This window comes from Astyanax mexicanus, chromosome 5, assembly GCF_023375975.1.
Source record: "Astyanax mexicanus isolate ESR-SI-001 chromosome 5, AstMex3_surface, whole genome shotgun sequence".
Lineage (NCBI taxonomy): Eukaryota > Metazoa > Chordata > Actinopteri > Characiformes > Acestrorhamphidae > Astyanax > Astyanax mexicanus.
In genome coordinates this window covers 47250055-47272565 of record NC_064412.1, presented here as the reverse complement: position 1 = coordinate 47272565, position 22511 = coordinate 47250055, and the positions used below count along the sequence as shown (strand labels likewise).

Genomic DNA, 22511 nt, shown 5'->3' with positions numbered 1-22511 from the left:
GGAACTGTGTCCTCTATAATAAATAAATACTTTTGGATGGGATTAGTTGGGGATGAGATGACTTCAAATGAGCAAGTGTTCATATACTTTTGTCATACAGTGTTACACTCTGGGTGATCCAGGATATACAGTTTGTGTGATAGTGATGCATCAGAACAAAATTTTTTGACTCAAAACAAAAAAAAAATGATGAAAACCTTTAGCCGAATACCGGATATGCTTTTCTGCAGTTTTTGTTGCTTAAAAAATGAAGAAAACATTTGTAAATTTGTAAAATAAATCATTTTGTAATTATTCACTATAAATTAAATAACATGTATGTCATTTTTTGCCTAATATTTACTACATCTATGTGGGTGATTCTCACGAAGACCTTCACATTAACATAACAAATTTTTTCACCTCATTGCAGCACTTTTTCAAGTTGAGAAGCTAAAATAGAATGTGTATTTTACTATATTGATTATTTTTTCATATAATTAAAAAAAAAAGAATTTTATCATCATTTAAATCTTATATGATCCAGAATAATTCTCATTACCGATACAGTAAATGACAAAGCTAGATCAACGGTTCAAAACATTTTTTGATGATTAATTTCATATTTCCACAACAAATTCCAACTTCAACTTAACAGCACAGTCCTTGACACTTACTTTGATCTTTTTTATATATTTATTTATAGTTAAGCAACTCTCATTACCGATACAACATTTGTAAAATATCTTTTAATTTTTTAATTAATGGAAATGATTTTAGAATATGTTTGATCAAAAACTCATGTGGACAACAGGTGAGGGATATACTATAATAAAATGAAGAAAAGTTATGATAAGATGTGAAACATTTAAAAAAAATAACATTTTAGATCCATAACGGTAATGAGAACACAATAAAACGGTAATGAAAATAAATGTAATGGTAATGAAACTTAGTTAAGGCAATTGTGTAACAAAACATGGAACCAGAAGCAGCCTTGGTTGCTGCCTTCTTGCGTTCAATCTCTGTCAGTCTTCAAAAAATTTATATAATCATTAGACTAATCATATAGAGTATAAACATCAATGACATTGTTATATGACGCTTTTAGCAGTCTTACATAAGAATCTCATTACCAGCTCAATGGTTCGTATTACCATTATGGCTCTCACAATGCATGGTAATGAGAATATTGAGTAACGTAATGAGATGCTCTTGGCTAATTTCACAAATAACTTAAAATGCTATTATGCTAACAACCTATAACTTTGCCAGATGTCAAAGCCTTATATTGTGATAATATTCATGAAATAATTTATTTTTATATTTTTTAAAGTAATGAGTATTAAACCATAATGGTAATGATAATAGACAGTGTAACTGAGGACAGTTTTATCAATATTAACACAGATTTCTCAAAGGGAGAGAAGAGTGACCAACTGACCTTATCTCCATTTTAAAGCTTGTCTCTGAAGTGATGCATCATGGGATAGCTGATCAATTTAAAGGCACAGTGTAATTTTTATAGGGGGGTGAAATCATGAAACGGTAATGAGAAAAAAATTGTTCGGACACAGTTATTTTGTTTAAAATCAAGTACATTTTTGGTTCAACACAAAAAATATTTATATTATGTATAAATATAGATATTTTAAATGACTTTACCCTATTTTATTTATTTGATATGCTTAGTAATTTTAATATGGTTTAACTTAAAATTAGAAAGAAGGGATACGGACACATAACGGTAATGAGAATTTCCATATATTTTTTATTTAATTTATATAAAAATAATTGTATATGATGATGAAAACAATTGATCCATACTGTACTCCCTATTCGCTTTACACACATTATCAGAGTTTTTATGAATTAGGTATTGATTAAAAAAATTGTCATGGACATTTTCCCTGCAGCTTCATGAGAATCACCCATGTGGAGAGCTGATTAGAAGTGTGAGAGGTACTCATTTTTAAATCTGTTAGGACTTTCAAAATCCTCTGTTGTGTAGGAGTCCTTATTGTTTCACAGTAACGGAGTGGATGAATGTAACTGCATATCTGTTGCACAAGCTGCAAAACCTGAGAAAATATTTCTGCCCCGCAGCAAAACTCATGTAGCAATGTGTGATTACCCATGATTACCTCTACAGCGGTGCTCAGCTAGTTCTCACCTTCAAGTTTAAAGCAACTGTCAGGAACAGTGTTAACTCACATTTAAGTACAGATAGACAAACCAACACTAGGGGCAGTATGGCCCTAAAACAATATCACAATATTTCAGGGTATTTTTGCATTTATAAAATTCTTGACGATATGACAAAACATTACATTTTTTCATTTAAAAAATACTACTGCAAAACAATATTAAAGTTTAATTTACTATAAATATAGAAAGCTTTTCATACATTCAGTAGAAACAAAACTATATAAACATAGTTGATGAATCAGGATGTAGTTAGGTTTATTTAGTGCGCTCAGACGCTAAAGTGCAGTGTGAAACCAAACCTAACCAGACTAAATGTAAAGAACACAATGTAACAATATCACAATATTTCAGGGCATTTTTGCATTTACAAAATTATTGATGAAATGACAAAACATTAAATTATTCATTTAAAAATATGCTACTGCAAAACAATATTTAAGTTTAATTTACTATAAATATAGAAAGCATTTCATACATTCAGTAGAAACAAAACTATATAAACATTTGGTCTATTAGATAAACAGTAACTTACCAAGACCCTAATTTTATATAAAATAATAATAATGTAACAAAATACACTGAACAAAAGTATAAGCTCAACATTTAGTTTTGCTGGTCTCAGATGATCTTGTAGGTGAAGGCGCAGGAGGTATATAGGTCCTTGGCTGGTGTAGTTACATGTGGTCTGCTGTTGTGAGGCCGGGTGGATGTACTGCCAAATTATCTAAAAAAAAGATCTGGTGGACTTTCCTGCAGTCAGCATGTTTATTGCACGCTCCCTCAAAACTGGCAACATCTGTGGCATTGTGCTTTGTGAGAAAACGGGGCATAATAGAGTGGCCTTTTACTGTGGCCAGCCCAAAGTACACCTGTGTAATAATCACTGCGTCTAATCAGCATCTTGATGTGCCACACCTGTAACTGTTGGATGGTTTATCTCAAAGGAGAAGTGCTCACTAACACAGATTTACACCCAATTGTGAACAAAGTTTGAGAGAAAAAAGTATTTTGTGTACATAGGAAAAGTCTTATTTCAGCTCCGGAAAAATGTAAAAATCAAAATTGTTGCGTTTATATTTTTCTTCAGTGTAAATAATGCAACAACAAAAATGTATCATATTTATTTAGCATATTTTGTGAATCCATATAAACTGCAAACATAAAGTGGTCAGTAAATGTTTATATATATTTAAAACATTCTAAGCAAACAATGTGTTGATATATTACACCTGCTATGCATCGTAATTAAAGGAGCAGCATGACAACTTTTTACCATCATCATCCAGTGCAGTTTACTGAGTGAGTGAAGCACTACCAATAGTCTTTTGATCATTAATAAACAAATATATTTTACATAGACACAGTAAGATATTTACTATTTACCTATACAGCATGCTGTGCTTTTAGTGTTATGAATAAATACTGACATTTAAACTGTTACTTGTTAAGATCTTAATCATATAATTATATTGTATATTGTTTCTCTTAAACATGCTCATATATGAGTTTGTTAGTGCAGGGTTGTGTGATATGGCTACAGTTTTTACTGAAGGCATTTAGTAAAGAAGAATTGTTGTTTTAGAAATGGCTGTGGAAAAGAGAGGCAGTCATGTTGCTGATTCAGCACTGTCTGTTATGGGTGGGTGGGGGGTATTTACTTAACGCAAGGTCTTAGAATGGGAAAATATGAAATAAAAGAGCTGTATTTTTTAATATGTCAGTTAGGGTTGTGCCATATCATATCATCTGCAGTATAATTTAATTTTCATTTTGTTGCATTCTTAAAAAAATGTAATTTAATGTTTTGTCATATATGATGGAATATTGTTATTGTAAAGATACCATGAAATATTGTGATATTATTTTGGGACCATATCACCCACCCCTACTACAAACCAATCAGTTTTGAGTATAGGGAGACTCCGCCCACATAGTTGATGAATCAGGATGTAGAAAAGTTTATTTAGTGCGCTCAGTCACTAAAGTGCAGTGTGAAACCAAACCTAACCAGACTAAATGTAAAGAACACAATGTAACACACACATCAAGCTTGCTTCAGACTCTGGTTGAGACTGTCAGATGTGAAAACTTACTAAAAACTCACTGTCAGTTGTGAATATGTATTGTAAATATTTAAGTTTCCTACTTAGCAAGATTAGTCAGACATGATGTTTCTGGTCAGTTTGGGGTGCTGTGAGGGCAGTTGGCGCTGAGGTCTGTGGTTTAGTTTAGAATTTATTCTACAGTAAAACTACTATCCTGCTTCAGAGTTACTGGTTAGGTATGTGTGCATCACAGCGCAGTGTATTAATTTCACTCCCACACAGAATGTGGGGGAATTCCAACCCTACACCCACAGCCCGGCCTCAGATTATGGCACGACACCCCCATTCCCAGTGACACCCCTCCCATAAACACACACACACACAAACATTCTGCCTCCTGCCAAGACCAGTCGAGCTGCACACACAGTGAGTGCTGCAGATTGTGGTGTGGTGTTGCTGTGGTATCGCTGGCGGGGGGAATTCCGACCCGCTCTGGTCCTCAGCGTGTGCCGCTGTTCAGAAGAACACTGAGGCGCTGGGCTGGTGCTGGGTGTCCCGTTTCAGAGGCAGAGGGGTCAGGACGTCTGTCTTTTGTCCGTTAAACCCTGTATTCCTTCTGATCAGTGTAGAGTTTTTACAGCCCTGGAGAATGTACATTCTCTAACGTTTCTGAATTACTCACTTGTATAACAGGATAATATGCAAAATAATAATAACAAAAGTGTCTGTGACATATATAGTAATAGTCATATAGTAACACTAGCAGTGACGTACATTAATAACTGATTGAAGTCACATAAATCAATAGGATAAAATTAAAAATAAGAATATCAGTGTATACACTAAACTTACACAATATGGTAGTAGTAGTTTGTGAAAGAAGTGTTAAAAAAAGGAACAAAGGTTACCAAGCAGTGGTTATTTGGTTATTTAGTCATTTATTTTGTTATTTATGTATAATTTGTAAAGGGTATAATTAATATGTCTGTTATTTAATGTCCTTATTAAAGGAGAACTCTGGTGTAAAATAGACTTTTGGTGTAGTAAAACATGATAAAAATACTTACCTTTGATAAATAGCGCACCTCTGTTCTCCCACAGCGTTCCGAGATCCAGAACTTTTAACAGTTTGTCCAATCACCCTTCAGACTGGGTGACACGGGCAAAATTTGCCCCAATAAATCGCTTTTTTAAATGTTGTCCAGCTCAATGCGCCTCCACACCTCCTTGCTAGAATCTGAAGAACCCTGACATTTAAAACGAGGCATTAATAACTTAAAAAGTGCACAAGAAGCTTATTAAAAAACAGTGTCCTATGCAATGAGGTGTGGAGCTACTTTATCGGGGCACATTATGCCCTGTGTCACCTGAACGCTCTGGGAGAATAAAGGTGTGCTATTCATCAAAGGAAAGTACTTTTTATCATGTTTTACTACAACAGAAGTCCATTTTACACCGGAGATCTCCTTTAATTGTGATTTATGTCCTGCTTTAGGTAGGCTTTAAAGCACAGGCTTGATAACCTCTTCTGGAATTATTTCCTGAAGGTCCAGTCCATCTACATGTTGCACCAGTGCAGTGTTTACTTAGCTCTGTGATAAATCTGTTCTTTATTCTGACTGGATTATGGAGTTTAGTTTGTGTAGAAGAGCTGCTCCTACGGAGAGTTAAAGAAAACAGCTGGTGTTTATGTGTGGGTCTGTTGCCTCACTGTTGTGTTCCCCTGCCCTTAAAACAAGTTACTAATCCTGAAGTTTACTAAACTTTACTGTAGTGTTCTGAGTGAGTGTGACACTGACTTGTCTAAAGGCTAAAATGGGTAGTTATAAAATATCAAATCTTAAATCTATTGTCAGTCAGTCAGCCAGCATGTTAAAAATCATCCCAACTGTGAGTTAGACCTGTGTAAATCAGTGGGGAACCTTCAGTAGACTTGCATTTGTAGTCTGAAAAAAGGCTGATGATTTTAGTACATTGTATTCCAGTACATTTAGTCCGTTTATTTTTGGTGCTACACTGCAGTTTCGTGACTGAGCACACTAAACAGCTTCACTATATTTTCCTTTGAGTGCAGGTTTGTTCCGCAGCAAAATGAACGGATTCCTTTCATTTCTTTTTATAAATGAAGGTTAATCTACAGTTTAGTGCTGGACGATATGGCCAAAATTTATATCACGATATATTTCTTAAATTTCGGTCGATACGATATAATTTCGATATTGATATAAATACTTTGAAGGCCTCAGAAAACTGCTAAGAAGCCCTGCAATCCCTGCAGCACTGCGAATTTAAATTATTATATAACTGTGTATTTGCACTTTTTGTATGGCTGGCATCACATACCCTCATTATATGCACATCTATCTATCTATCTATCTATCTATCTATCTATCTATCTATCTATCTATCTATCTAATGGAAATCTGTACCTACTACTGTCTGAAAATTTAATTTAAGCCTTTGAAACCTCCTTTCACAAAAACTTTAATACTTTAGAAATAAAAGTAGTCAAAATAAATCAATGCTCAATTTTATTTGCATATAGCAAAATAATAACATGACATCCCTGTCAAACATAAGCCTATATAACTATTACTAATAAAAATAACTTTAAATTACAACAGAGGCCGAGCAGAGCTTCTAATTCTTTGTGAACAAATTTAACAGATTAAAACAAAAGTGTTTCAACTAGGATATAGAATACAATAAGCCTTTATAAACATCAAAACAACAAGATTTTCCCGTCAAATAAACAAACCTACAGGCTTTATCAAGTATGAATAACTTAGTTACAACATAAGCTGTAAAAGTGCTTCAGTCAGTATAAGAAAAATATTGTATGTAGCGGAGTTGCTTGAAGTGGTGGTATTAACGTTACCGCTGCTGGTCGGCTGCACTCTCTGGCACAATTTGCAGCAAAGCGGCCGAGCGAGCGGACCCGCGGACCCGCGAGCGGACCCACGGCCGAGCGAGCGGACCCGCGAGCGGACCCACGGCCGAGCGAGCGGACCCGCGGCGGAGCGAGCGGACCCGCGGCCGGCCTCGAGGATCCGGGGCCGACCGAACCGAGTCTACCTTAGCCTTGGATCCGCTCGTCCCGGCTCCGTTTGGCTCCAGCGAGAGACATTTTTGCTGCGTAGCGAAGCGGACCCGAGCCTAGCCATTTTAACCTAGCCTTGCCTAGCCTAGCCTATTTGGCTACGTGCCTGTGTGGTTACGTCATCACGCACTGACGGAGCCCAGCTACAGGGGCTGAATGTGTTGAGCTCTGCAGCGAGCTGACGCCAGTAAAAGACGCCTGTCCGTGATTCTAATACATATCGATATACCACAAAACTGATATCACCGTTATTGAAACATTTCTTATCGCGATAAATACCGATATCGAATTATTGTCCAGGCCTACTACAGTTACAGTAGATAGAGAATCACCAACACCATAATCTGTTGTACCTATACTGCTATTGACGTGCCTACACACCTGATTTTGGCACATTACTGCTTCATATCTTCTATTGTTTAATGGGTGATGATATCCTGACCTCCTGTAATTAGTCTGAAAGCTCAGTAGATGTATGGTTCATAAAACCTTTCTGTAAATGTCTTATTCTGATGCAGTATATCTTGTGCATTCTCTGTTATATTTCAGGAGACTGAGGGAGCCGGCAGCATGTCTATCCTGGGCTGAGGGATCCTTTCTGGCCTCCATGTCTCAGACGCCAAGCTCACAGGGAACCGACATCCTCGGGCAGGATGTCTTTAACCAGCTGCTGGAGATGCTGGACCAGTGCGTACCAGTGACATCAGTGACTGAAAGTGAAAGTGACTGTACTGTTGTTTCAGTTTTTGTTCTAAATGTATTTATTTGTGTTTCCTCAGGTCTGCGTTCCACTCTGTGCAGCCCATTGAGCTCAACTTCTCAGATGGTTCAAATGACAGCTCTCCGTCCAACACCATTCAGATCAGCATGGACTGCATTACCATGCACGGGTCTGAGGAGCACCTGGCAGTGAGTCAACACAACATAATACAACAACACACATGTTACAGAAGACCTGACAAGCCCACTTTCCCCTCACTTTTAGACCAATTACAGGAATCTAAGTTAAATTATCGACAAAAAAAAGGTGTTGTGCCGAATTCAGACACCCATTGGCGTGCAGGCGAGTCACGCAGCTGTATGGATACAACAGATTTTAGTGCTGGTAATTCTGTATCTACTGTAACTGTAGATTAACCCCTATTTATAAACAGAGATAAAGGAATCCAAGGGAAATATGTTACACTCATTCTTCTGCAGGACAGACCTCCACTCAAAGGGAGTCAGATTCTGAATTTTGCTACAACTCCTGAAAAAAAATTGAAGCCATCAGATGCCGCATGCCCTTTTACAAACCAATCAGTGAGGGTATAGAGAGACTCCGCCCATATATCTAGGCGATGATGACAGGAAGTAGTAAGGTTCTTTAGTGGGCTTAGTTCAGATTTTGGAGTGTGAAAATGCTTTTATACTCTAATTGAGCTGATCTGAGTAATCTAAAGCAGTCTTGCCACACATGATTGAGGTAGCTTTATTTGTGGCCTGGTTCCTGACGCAGCAGCCGTGCTAAAGCCTGCAGCGCTGTCGTAGATTGCGTCAGGAGTTCACACAGTGCTTTGTATAATGTCCTCAGGATTAGAACTTCTATTACAAAAACTTTCGCAAGGCAGGAAGTGGCTGTCTGTTTGTTGTTCTGACAGTTTGGTGGTACTGAAGGGAGACGTTTTGAACTGAGAGAAGGTGTTGTTCAGTTAAGAAAGAAGAATGAGTGGCCCGGAGTGAAGAAGTCAGCGCTGATGACTGTTGTAATGTTATTTCTGATAAAACAATATTTCACAATATCAGAACACACCTATTGTTCTTTTTAATCAAACCATATCCTTTAATCTCACCTAGGCCTGTCACAGTAATTGCAATATCGACTTATCGTACATAAAAGTCGTATCGTAAGGATATGACTATAGTCGTTTTTGCTGACCTTAAAAACCAATTTCCAATATTTTAGCCAGTTGCACAATGAAAAATGAGTGAAAGAGCTAAGTGCTTGTTAGCTCCTTCGCCGTTCAGAGGTGAGTATTATCAGCCTGTAGCCTGCTTCTAACCCCTGGCATATCACCATATTTTAATAAAGCTTACATTAAGACAGTAAGCTTCAGTTACAGCTTTGACCCTTTTTTATTTATATTTTTATAATGTTTACCTTTTTTATCATAAGCTTAAAATTTAGTCAATTTATTTATTTTCCAAAGCAGCTTTAAAGAAATGAGTAAAGAAGCTCAGTTTATCCAAATTCTTCATTTTTACCTCCTCTTCTTAAGAGGAGGAAATGGCCCATACTCACACTCAAACATGTTTACGTTTTCTGATAATTGTAATAGCTGTAAGATAAAACCAGTAAAATTATTTTTTATGGTTTATAAAAACATTAAGTTGTTTGGTATTTGTTAAAAAAATAGTCAGTAAGAAATATTTTTTTTATGAAATAAAAATAATGTTAACAATATTAATAATAATATTCTATTAATAATTAACCCTTTCTGTGAATGCTGTGTGTATGTGTGAAACTTGTGCTTTGTTTGTGTGATCAGTGAGGTGTAAAATTCTGTTTGTGGGGAATTCAGTGGTAAATTCTGGTGAAAGACGTTATCACCCACTCATGCACATCTGGGGGTGTTGGTGTTGGTTTGGGGATCCCCCTGCTCTCCACTGCAGTTCTGATTGGATTTAGTGACTGTTATAGTGAAGTGTATGAAAAGGAACCAATGACAGCGCCTGGACGAGGACAACACTGTCCTGTTGTTGGCTTATTTGTGTGTGTTGGGCCATTGATAAAGAGCTTCAGAAATTCATAAAATAGGGGACGTATCTTTTGTATTGCACAGCTGAGAATATTTCTGTGTAATTTTTAAACTGTGGGTGGCTGACTGGATCGATGCACTGTGAAAATGGAGCAGACCTACTACAGAACTATCAATCAAACATTTTCTTCCTGGATGTAAGTCGAATGCATTGTTCTTTATTGTTTATTTTAAAATCTAGCTTTATTAAAAGTCTATCAGTTACATGTAACTTAAATAAAACAAAACATGCATAATACATGCATTTAAAAGTAAAAATTGCTTTTAAAAATAATTTGGTAAAAAGTTGCATTTAAATGCATAGGCTAAATTTCAATCCAGTGCCATTCACAGTTCTACTTTACGTCCTGTCTAAAACTAACTACGGTAACTAAGTTCTAAACACAGGCCCTATACAAATATTGCACTTAATATTAAGTTTTAGTTTAGTGTTTTTAAAAAGTACCACACTGCAGTTGTTTCTGTATTTAAAAATTGTAAAATAAATGTCATTTATTTTATATGTGAGAAATGTAATATTTCTGTTCTCAATCAATCAAAATCGTCCAAAATTTAATTCAAAGCAGATTTTTTTATTATTAGAAATTGTATTCAGCCATGTAACTGCAAACAGTTCATCTCTAGTAAGAACATTATTTGATCTTTTATTACTTTAATTCACTCCCATTCATTTTTGCCCAAACCAAGTCTCAATCTCCTGATTGTCCTACAGCCACTAAACTGCACTTCCTCATTTGGCACAGAGTCCTGAAGCTCTAATTCACAGCAATACTGGTCTGCACTGCACTGTTTGTTGTTTTTTCATCCCTCGTTCCTCCTGTTCAGATGTGCAACCGTTCTGCATTTCCTGCATTGTTGGTAACCCTTTGACTTGGGTATATTTTTCCTCTAGAACACGTGGAGCTTCTTCCAGCTGTTCTTTTTTATAAATACTGGGTGTGAGACTCTTTCCCTCAGGAGAATTCCACCAGCACTCACTGTTACTTTATTGCTTCAGAACTGCACTGAAAAACAGTGGAAAATAGTGTTCTGTAAGAATGAGCTGTAGGAGTGAGCTAGAAGTAGGGGTGGATGATATGGCTCTAAAATAATATCACAATATTCCAGAATATTTTTACGGTAACAATATATTTGATTAATTTCAAGAATATACTACTACAACAGAATAAAAGTTTAATTTATAATTTAACAGTTTCAAACATTATGTAGAAAAAATAATCTGAGTGAGTTATGAACGTGAGCTGTAGTTTAGATAGAGCTTAACCTCAGTCGGCTCAGTGTGAGAGGAGCAGTATCCAGGCTCAGTAGGTGCGGTGGTTTGGAGTTGTGGAGGTGCGGTGGTGGTTCCCCTCCCAGCGCAGGAATGCTGTTGTCCAGCAGTAAATAGGAGGGAAGCAGGGAGAGCCGTAGCAGCAGTGCTGTGATTCTGTACCCTCAGGTGCTGGGTGGGATGGTTGGGGGGGTTGGGCACTGGCTTTTCTCCTGAACTGGTGATTAATGCCCCCTTTAGTTAGAGCACCACCCTCACTCCGCCCGCTCCCTTCATCCTGCCCTGTAAGGAGACGCTGGCACACTAACACTCCGGTCCAAAAGGTGGCAGCTATGGAGGTCTGCCATTAACTGGGGCAATGATGAGTTATTAAGTCCTGGTTTTTAGGGACACTAAAAGTTGGAATTGTGTGATTGTTTGCCACACAGTTCATGTTAGGCTGTTCCCACTGTTTTTAATGTGATCTGAATTTGACATTGGTCCGAACAGTTTGCACTTTTCAACGGACGCTCATTCAGTTTCATCATCTTTAGCATCACAGGAGCTGTTATAGAGCTATTTGCTAAAGTATTCTAAGTAGTGCATATACAGGTGATGTACTACATATATAGCTCTTGAAAAAAACAAGAGAACACTTAAAAAGGATGAGTTTCTTTGATTTTACCAAATTAAAAACCTTTGGAATATAATCAAGAGAAATATGGATGATCACAAGCCATCAAACCAAGCTGAACTGCTTGATTTTTTGCACCAGGAGTAAAGGCATAAAGTTATCCAAAAGCAGTGTGTAAGACTGGTGGAGGATAACATGATGCCATGATGCATGAAAACTGTGAATAAAAACCAGGGTTATTCTGTCAAATATTGATTTCTGAACTTTTCTTTGCATTATTTAAGGTCTGAAAGCTCTGCATCTTTTTTTGTTATTTCAGCCATTTCTAATTTTCTGCAAATAAATGCTCTGAATGACAATATTTTTATTGGAATTTGGGAAAAATGTTCGTAATTTATAGAATGAAACCACGTTTATTTTACCCAAACATATAACTATAAAGAAAAGAAACTGATTCAGAAACTGAAGTGGTCCATATAGTACCAGTCAAAAGTTTGGGCACACTTTCGCATTCAATGCTTTCTAAATTACTTTATTTATTTTCTTTATTATAAATTAATATTAAATACATTAAAACATTAAAACAATTACAGAATTAAACAGTAAACAATAAAAAAAAGTGTTAGTCCTCCACAATCCCCTAACCTGATGAACTGAGATGGTGATTTAAGGTGATTTGGGATGAGCTGGAGCTTCGCAGTGTGAAGGAAGAGCAGCAACTATTGTTCAGCACCTCCAGAAACTTCTTCAATTCATGACGCCTTCTGTCATCAAAGGTAAATGTGGTACTTTGAAGAATCTAAAGTATAAAACATTCTGCTTTGCTTAACAAATAACAGTTTACAAAATAATTCCACATGCATAGTTTTAATGTAGTCTTCAATATTACATTTACATGTAATGTAAAAATTATAACAAGAAACGCACTGAATATGAAGAGGTGTGTCCAAACTTTAAACTGGAACTGTATACATGTATACATGTGTAATATTAGCATCAACCCAAAATTCTTACATCGGATCATTCCTAAAACAGATAAGTTCAATTAACATACAACTGATATTATACAGGAATTATATTATTATTGTGCTTACATATTTAATAATATGAACATTACACACTGACTGTAGACTTATTGTTATTATAATTGTAGTCCTGTGTTCATAATATGGTCTTTTCATTTATTATAGGTCTATATAATTATAGTATAGTATAGTATAATTTATATTTTAATATAATTTTTTCCAGTAATTACTGGAACTATAGTACTATAGTCCTAATTTAATTCCAAACAACATCAAACTTTAAAACACCAAAGCTTATTTTACAGTTGATTTATACCACCCACTCCCAACATGTGAGCCGTGGCACCTCCTTCAGAGGGGCGTGTCTGGCTCATGAGTCATTAAGCTCTGTGCCCTTATTAGTGCCCTTGGGGAACACTGTTCTCATAGTAAAGGGGTTTTATGTTTGAATCTGAAATTCCTTTTCCTGGAGGTGCGTTCCTTTCTCTAGCCGCAGGGCAGCAGTTCTGCTCAGCACCTGCCTCATACCGGCCTGCGGTCTCTTCACCCCGCCCTCACACCGGGGGTGGGGCTAAGAGCTGTGGAGTCAGGTAACACTGAGGAATGTGATAAAAACAGCGGCCGGAAAAGCTCAGTACTACAGCATTACTGCGCTGATGTCACAATGAGGCCGAGCTGAGCTTACGGGTCGGATCATTGAACTGCACTGCTAAAAATGATAAAAGTGAAATCCTTCTACATGTAGTCTATTTATCTAATGTTTTTAATTTAGAAATTATTAAAGTAATATTATTAGATTATTAACTTATTTCTAACTTGTTTTCCTTGTACTTGTTTTAGATCTACTAAATGTGTCTTTCTGTATAGGCAAATAAGTTGGATTCATTCAGATTATGATTTTTTTTATCTTCAAGAAATAATGCTAAAACCAAGCAAGAAAGTATTTCAATTAAATAAGTAGATTTAGTAGATTTCAGTAGATTTCAGTAGGTTAATAACTTTTAAACAATGAAAATAGGTTATAATAAAATAAAAAATAAAAATAAATATAATAAAATTAGTAATGTCAGATATTTAAACTTGATTTAAGAGGATTTAACTTGCAGTGAGGAACCAGTCTGAGATCTGAGTGGGGCACATAAAGTACAGTAGTAGCTTCATGTTTTTTACTGTGGAATTCTCTGAAATTCTGTGGAATTATTCCTTTACTTTCCTTATCTGGTAAAAGCTGTGAAGATAGCATCTGTTCTCTCTCTGACAGGGGGGTGTGCTGTTCAGTGTGTAGTGGTTTCAGGGGGTTGATCATTTTTAGTAAAGATGTAATTCATTTTTAATGTAAGAAATTGTATGTAATTTTTAAGTAAAATAAATCTCAAACTATATTAAACGTGTCTAGAGTTGTGAGAGATGTACAGTATTTACAGCATCTGTTCCAGACTGATGTTCATGATAGCACAATTCCATCAGTTCACCACATTTAATCAGAGGATAAACAGCAGAATAGTTTAGACTGCTGTGGTCTGACTTTGTCAAAGTATGATGATGTACACCACAGACAAAAGCTGTTTCTTAAAAGCTCTATTGTACAAGTAAGGCACAAGTTTAATATCAATTTACAAAATGTTATTCCTGAACCCATTATAGAGGCATTACAGTATTAAAACAAGTCTCCAGTTAACAAATTAATTCAATTTAAAAGGGTCACTTTAAATAATTGCGAAAGCTTTGTCTGTTTGCTGTCGTTTTTCTATTTTACTCGAATAAAAACACTCATACAGTAAGAAGCAGCAACAGGAGCTCCTCAGATAAAGTTCTCATTTCTCTTCAAGCAGGACAGAGCATTTGATTCAGAAGGGCTGAGCTTCATCTATTAACTGGATATGCCCCTTCGGAAAGCACTATATCATATCGACCAATATTAACAGCTTTATTTGAACAATACATTTTGATCATATTGTTCCGCACTGCATGGATGTCATGATTAGATTGTCTTTACTTGGTTTAGTCTACACCGTATTTATTCTCTGGTTTAGTATATTGCTGTGTGGTTGTTGAGCAGGTCTGACTCAGCTCCAGCTGATTACAGAGCTTTTAGAAGCAGTGCTGCTGACTCTGTACCACCCCCTTCACAATTACTGCCTGTTTTACCCACATTCTACCCCGAAACCTGCCTCTCTTCACAGTTCTACAAACTGTGAACTTTGTTTTATCCGGACTTTCATACTATTCAGTTTGGTCTGATCTAGCGGTGGGACAAAATATTGATATGGCGATATGTATCGATATGTGGCTTCAAATATGGATATTTTTATTGAAACATAGGTGCTCTAAACTCTCTAAGACTCGCCCTCAAATTTGACGTACCAAAGTTACTGCATTACTTCACCTGATGGTGCTAAATTTAAATAAATAGGGTTAATAATAATAATAATTAAGAATGAATAATGAAGAATATCGTTTTTTAAATTGTGTAAAACGGTCACCAATAAATCCATAATTCCTGTTATTTGATTATTTAGAAGCAATATGTTGAGTATCGCTAAATCACAGTATTGTGAGAATATTGTATTGTGAGTTGTCCTGTGATTCACAGTAGGGCTGCAAATCTTTGGCAATCCCACAATTCTTGGGGTGATGATTAGATTTTTTTCACATTCTTTCAAATCGATTGGTTTTCTTTTTCTTCATCCTCCATACTTTAGCGGCGCAACAACAAATGCCCTAACACGACATACACTCCTCTCTGTAGCCTAATAGGAAGAGGCAGTAAGAGCAAAAACTTTCCCTGTCCTATTGCTGCTCTCTTTAACACTCACCTACTGTCCCGCGACACTCACCTACTGTTGCACGGAGCTTTTTAACTGTACCGCGGAGCTCACCTACTGTCCTTCGGCGCTTTTAACTGTACCGTGGAGCTCACCTACTGTCCTGCGGACCTTTTATCTGTACCATGGTGCTCCCCTACTGTCCTGCGGAGCTTTTTAACTGTACCGCAGAGCTCACCTACTGTCCTGCGGAGCTTTTTAACTGTACCGCGGAGCTCACCTACTGTCCTGTGGAGCTTTTTAACTGTACCGCAGAGCTTATCTACTGTCTCGCAGAATTCATCTACTGTTAAAGAGTTCCGCAGGACAGTAGCTGAGCTCCGTGGTACAGTTAAAAAGCTCTGCGCGACAGTAGCTGCACCCGCTTTTTTTGAAACAGAGAATCGGTTCTGAATCGTTCAATGTTAGAAACGCGATTCAAGCTCGAATCGATATTTTCCTGCACCCCTAATTCACAGCCCTATTACTGTATCTGTAGATTAAGTCTTATTTATAAATAGAAATAAACTGAATCCGAGGGGAATCTGTTACACTCGTTTTGCTGCAGGACAAACCTGCACTCAAAGAATAGAGACTCATTCTGGCAGAGAGGCAGGTATAATTCAGCACATCACCTGAAAAGTGACTCGCCGAATTTGACAGCATTCTACAAATCAATCAGTGTGTAGTATAGGAAGAATCTGCCCATGTTGTTGATTATTTCAGGATGTAGTTAAGTTGTTTGGTTGCTCATTCACTAAACTGCAGAGTGAAGCTAATTAAAACTATCTGGACTGTACAGAATACAATGTAACACACATACAGGTTGCTTCAGACTCTGATCTGGACTTTCAGGTATTAAAATTAATCTGTTGGGGTTGGTTGTTGTGCAGAGGAAACTGGTCTCAGATCTGAAAATGAAAGCAGAATGATTCTACCTGGAGCTACAGTGGGTTCCAACTGTTTCATTTTGTAAATCTTGTGCTACAAACTTAGATGATTCTTCTCCACCCGACTGGTGAAGCATTAGGGCACCACTGGTTTACAAAACCTTTACTTTGTTTCAGTAGGTTCATGATTATTTCTTAAAAGTTTAAAATAGTAAATATATATGTTTAGTGAAAACATTGTTTTTCTAGACTTATGTTTCGTTTCATAGGCCAAGACAAGACTTAATGCCTGTTGAGTGTGTTAGTAATACAACATTGTTACAATATAGCATTGTTTTACAAGCTTTTCATTATAAATCGTGTGTCATTTTAAGGTGACTCTCTGGAAAATCACATTAAAATGACAAGACTGCACAGTAACTTTCAGATGGCAATTAAAAAAAAAAAAACAACCATAAGTAAAATATATAAGAAAAGAGACCAAAATATCATACATAATACAACAGTGCTAACAAAAAGTATTTATTGTATAATATTTGCAACATTATATGTATTATATGTATAATAGTTGCAACATTATTTGTAACATTATTTTGAACGTTATTTTGCTGATACATCAGCGTCAAATACAGTTTTTAACTGCTAGAAATATGAAAGAAAATAAATCCAAAACAATAGTTAAAACCACAATTAGAATACTGTAATACGATAACGCATTAATAGTAAATATTGCAGATTTAATAAACATGTAATAAACCGTTGGAACAGCAGCAGATCTAGATGTTCTATGGTTCATTAAGGAAACATGAGGAAATACACAGCAGTGGGAAAATCACTGTGCCTGCAGCTTTGATTGATTGCTTTTGAACTCTTCCTCATTTATGACAAGACAATAACATGTCTGGATGGGTAGGAATGATGAGTCTGTGTTTATGTAACTGAAAGAAAGTGTTTTTGTTTTTACAGCTGATCTTACTGAGTTTGTATTGTGAGAGATTGTTTAAAGTGTGGGTGAATAAATATTAAATATTATTGTTATTAATGATTATGAATTACAATACTGTTTAAAATCATAGTGAGAAAAAGGTGTGTTAATGACTGTAAAACACCTTCTAACATTTAGGTTAAACACAAATAAACATTGTGTAAGTACACTGAAAACAATATTTAGTTTATTTAACCTTTAACTCAAAAATGTTCATTTAAAATGTTTAAGTTAAATAACCCAGTGTAATTTCATGTATGCAGGTTTATTTTTGAAGAACCAATTACTTGGATTCCATTGGAAAACAAAACAACAAATAAAATTAAACAAGACCAAAAACTAATGATACACTAAAATGAAAACCTTTGTCTGAAACTGAACAAAATTAACATTTGGCCAAATGCAGAATATCGAAAACTAAGCAAGTCAATGTAATATTAGTGCTCTGGCAAATAAATGCTTACAAATTAACTTTATTTACTTATTCTTTGTCAAATACAATTAATACATTTTTGCTTTGATAATTTTTTTTTATATATTATTATATTTGCACTTTTAGGATATAAGGATTAGCTTTATGTAAGAAAAGTACCTTTTCATTTGGTAGAATTTGGCTGAACCTGGCTTTGGTTTCATGTGCTGCTACAGATGCTTCTGAAGCCAATTATGTCATAAAGCAATTCCACCCCGTCTCAGTGCAGGTGTGGGCCGCCCTTTGTTTTTAGTCCACAGGTGTCCGGTCCTTTTGACTTAACTAACAGCTTATTACCCTCAACTTTAACACTGTTCCTCATCACAGATCTTCAGTAGATACACTGTGTGGACAAAACTAATTCCGAATGTATTGGACGGAGCTCTATCATTCCAGAGAACACAGTTCCACTGCTCCACAGCTCAATATTGGGGGCTTTATACTAGGGCTGCAGCTATCGATTATTTTAGTAATCGAGTACTCTACTGAAAAATCGATTCGATTAATCGAGTAATCGGATAAAACATATTTGTTTGTTTAAAGAGTATTTAAAAATAGTCAAGAAAAAAAAAAACATTTCACTTAATAATGAATGACCAATTAATTTCCTTTTTTGGTTGTTATATTTTTTAATTCACAACATACATTCAACTGCAAACACAAATAAATAAATAAATAAATAAAGGAATAATAATAATTTAATAATTAGTACTTTAATAAATTAAGTTAAATTATTTTTTAACAAGGATTTGTTGTACGTATCAAAACTATAGGTTATTAATTAATGAAAAAGGCATTTACATTTGCATTATTTTGTGCATCTTCTGAACAGCAGAGATGTTGCCAGTTCCTCTCCCCAAGCCGGTGACATGTATTTGTTTATAAACTCCTCAGCACTGTGTTAAGCCTGTATTAAGTCCAGAATTGTCTGTTTTTATAAAGTAACCACACATTAGACAGTATTCCTAATTAATCAGTGCTCCACAAGGCTGTTGTTATGTTAATAAGATACATTAATGTTAATCTCATTGATTTGTTATAAGTTATATTAACCTTCTCTCGGCTCCACCGCTAAGGTGTCCTCGGCTGAGACGGTGCAGCATTAAGAGGTGCTGCTGTGGGAGGCAAGAGCGAATACACGCTGTCCAGCCTAAAATGCTGCATTATATTTGCCCTTTTTCCTCGTACGTTGTTGCTCTTTTCCCCACGCCGCTTTAAAACTCCCTCTTCTCAACTAAAACCTCCACCGCTTTCTCCCTTGTTCCTGTGCGCGGGTGATGAAACGCAAAGTGTGTTGTCACATTAAAAGCACGAATTAGTGCACGCTGAGTTTTTTTATTAAATATACGATTACTCGAGGCACAGAAAATTATTCAATCAATTTTTTTTAATTGAGTAACTCGAATTACTCAAGTAATCGTTTCACCCCTACTTTATACCCCTCTAGCTCACGCCTGGCATTAGGCATGATACCAATAGCTTCATATTGGTTTATCTGTGTCAATTCTACCAGTCTTGTCTACCAGAAGCACAACCACCATGTTAGAATATCAGCGAGAGACTTTGTCCAACAACAATGTTCCACTGCAGTACCACACCAGCACTAGACTTCATCCACTGTTCTGTAACTTAGTTTCAGGGTGTTTGATACGTCTTATAGACTAGACCATTTTTAAAATCCTCAGAGAGTTCTTTGCCATGAGGTGCCAAGTTAAATATCCAGGGGCCAATATGAGATAATTGAACCCAAAACACCAAATTTAACAGCTCTGCTCCCCATTTACACCCGAAAACTTGTAACCAGGGAGGGACAATGGCACAATTTCGACATATTTACTGTGTGGGGTGCTCACTTGTGTTGCCAACAATTTTTATTTCTATAATGTAAACCCATTCAAACATATAATCATTCGGTGGTCCAAAGCACTGTCACTATGATTGGGCGATCGCTGGTTCAAATCCCGGTCATGCAGCTTGCCATCAGCTGCCGGAGCCCTGAAGCGTATACTAGTCTTTACCCTCCTTGTGTTGTGACTAGCAGCTAAATGGGTGGGACAGTTGACCTAGCAAAATTATGAGAAAATGGGAGAAAAAAATATATAATCATAATCATATAATATATATAATCAATTGTTTGCAGGAATGCGAGGGAGATACTGTATATTAAACCTAGGCATATTTTCATATGTATGAATATGCAGGGTTTAAATGCCTCAGGATGCATCAGCCCTTTGAGTTAGATCCTCAGGCTGGTGTGTTTTTAGAGACAGAGTGGTTGCTGTGTGGATGATCTGTTGTGGTGGCTTAAGGCTAGTGGACCTGGCAGCTGATCTACCTTTGATTTCTCCTTCAGGGCTGAGTAGCTGCCATCATCAAAGAGCAAATCCCCCTTTCACATGAGAGAGAGGAGCACAACAGATACCTCCATCAATTACCCCCTAATCATCCATAATAAACCCCTGAGTCTAATCTTATCTAATTCTAATTCTCTTTCTTTTTTATCTCCATTTCTTCATCAGAACATAGTATTCTCTTTTTCAGTACGCCCTCCATGCTTAGTGTTGCAACCTAGTAGAGACAATTCTGGGAAACTCTTGCTTTGTGTGGGTGAGCATTATCCTGCTGAAAACGCCATAAGGGGGCGTCGAGTGGTCCGGCAGCCGAAAAGGCTGCCACTGTAATCGGGATATCGTTGGTTCAAATCCTGGTCATGCGGCTTGCCATAATCTTTCACTCTTTCCCCTTATCACTCCTAAGGTAATGTGAATCAGCACAAGACGTCTGTGAGCTGAGTTTTGGAGCTCAGGAGCAGTGAAACTGTGTGCTCTGGAATGATGGCGCTCCGTCCGATACTTTTGGATGGGATGATTGTGGGATTACTACTGCTCTTTTTGGCAAAAGGCAAAATCTAAGATTTAAGATTATATAGAAGAACTGGTATTAAGAGGACAGAATTGGAACTAATATATGGGAAAAGTGACTCTGATAATAATAAAAAGTATGTTATTAAACAAGTTTGACATACTGGATGATTTATGGTAATGGAATCTTCTTACTAATTAAACACAATGAGATATATTGAGGAAGAAATTGAGGTTATGCTCATATAAAGTTAGGCCCAAAAATATTTGGAAAGTGACACATTCTTTATAATGTACACTTTGCGTGCCACCAAACTGGATTTGAAATAAAACAAATGAGATTTAATTAAAGTAGATTGAGAGAGTGAAGGTGAGATATGTAATCCAGTGTGGTGGCATGCAGGGCCTAAATCATGAAGATTGTGTCTCTGTCCAAATTTTTTGGGCCTAACTGTATTGTATGATAAATTAATAACGTAATTATTGTGACAGGCCTATGTCTCAGTACTTATGTCCATACATTGTATTTGGTGGCAGGTGGCAAACTGAGCCAATTGAACGATTTGGACAGTGACAGCCCCCCGTAGCTATTGTTTAGGAAAGATTTACTTCTTTTCATTCTTTTTCCTTTTTCCCCTCAGCAGGGGGTTGACTGAGGCTGTCAGCTCCTTGTGTAGGTATCTTCCCAAACCCCAAGCACCTGACATTCGATACCTTACTAATCCGGCCGCCCTGAGCCCAAACACTCCTCAAAGACTTACCACAGCCGCTAAGTGCTACATCTTTTGTGTTAGCGGCCCAAAAGCTAACTCTGCCCCCGTTTCCTCCCTCAGAGCACAATGTGTAGTCTGGTGGGCGCTGATTTACCAAATATATATATAACCTACCCGGTGCAGAAATAGACGTAGCTTGTCCCCAGTACAGCTATGATCACTATTCTGCTCCCGTCTGTGGTCAGGTATTAACTATCATAGTGCTTTTTACACTGATACCAGGAAGTTATTTTTCTGCACATAACGTTATTACTGTATTGGATGGCCCGCCAAGCTGAGACTGCTGGGAACATGTAAAAATAGAGCAGATAAAAAAAATTCAGAGTTAGCATTCACTGCAGTTTAAAGACTGAACTATACTACACTGTTATCAACACCTATGTGGGAGAGACTCACATATACTTATAGTTCACATTAATTGGTTTGTAGAAGTGTGCATCACAAGGTTTTCCTGCAACAGAATGAGTGTAACAGATTCTCCTTGGATTCCTTTAATTTCTGTTTATAAATAAATGTTAATCTAGAGTTACAGTAGATACAGAATCACCAGCACCATTATCTGTTGTACCCATACTGCTGCATGATGCACCTGCATGTGATTCAGATTTCGAACTCCTGTTCTTTTTCCTCTTCTGTTGTTTAATGGGCACTGAGAACCTGACTCAACTTACTGAAATTGTTCTGAACT

The 22511-nt window shown here is 36.6% G+C and overlaps 1 protein-coding gene across 6 annotated transcripts in view; it reads left to right on the top strand.

Annotated features, from left to right (window-relative positions):
• The window catches only part of tp63 (tumor protein p63), an 87493-nt gene that overhangs the window by 14702 nt on the left and 50280 nt on the right, over nucleotides 1-22511 (top strand). For all 6 annotated transcript variants that reach the window (XM_022675487.2, XM_022675485.2, XM_022675488.2 and 3 more), the window contains exons 2-3: nucleotides 7882-8019; nucleotides 8112-8241. In XM_022675487.2, the coding sequence (XP_022531208.2) occupies nucleotides 7882-8019; nucleotides 8112-8241 (268 nt within the window). The remainder of the gene's footprint in view (nucleotides 1-7881; nucleotides 8020-8111; nucleotides 8242-22511) is intronic.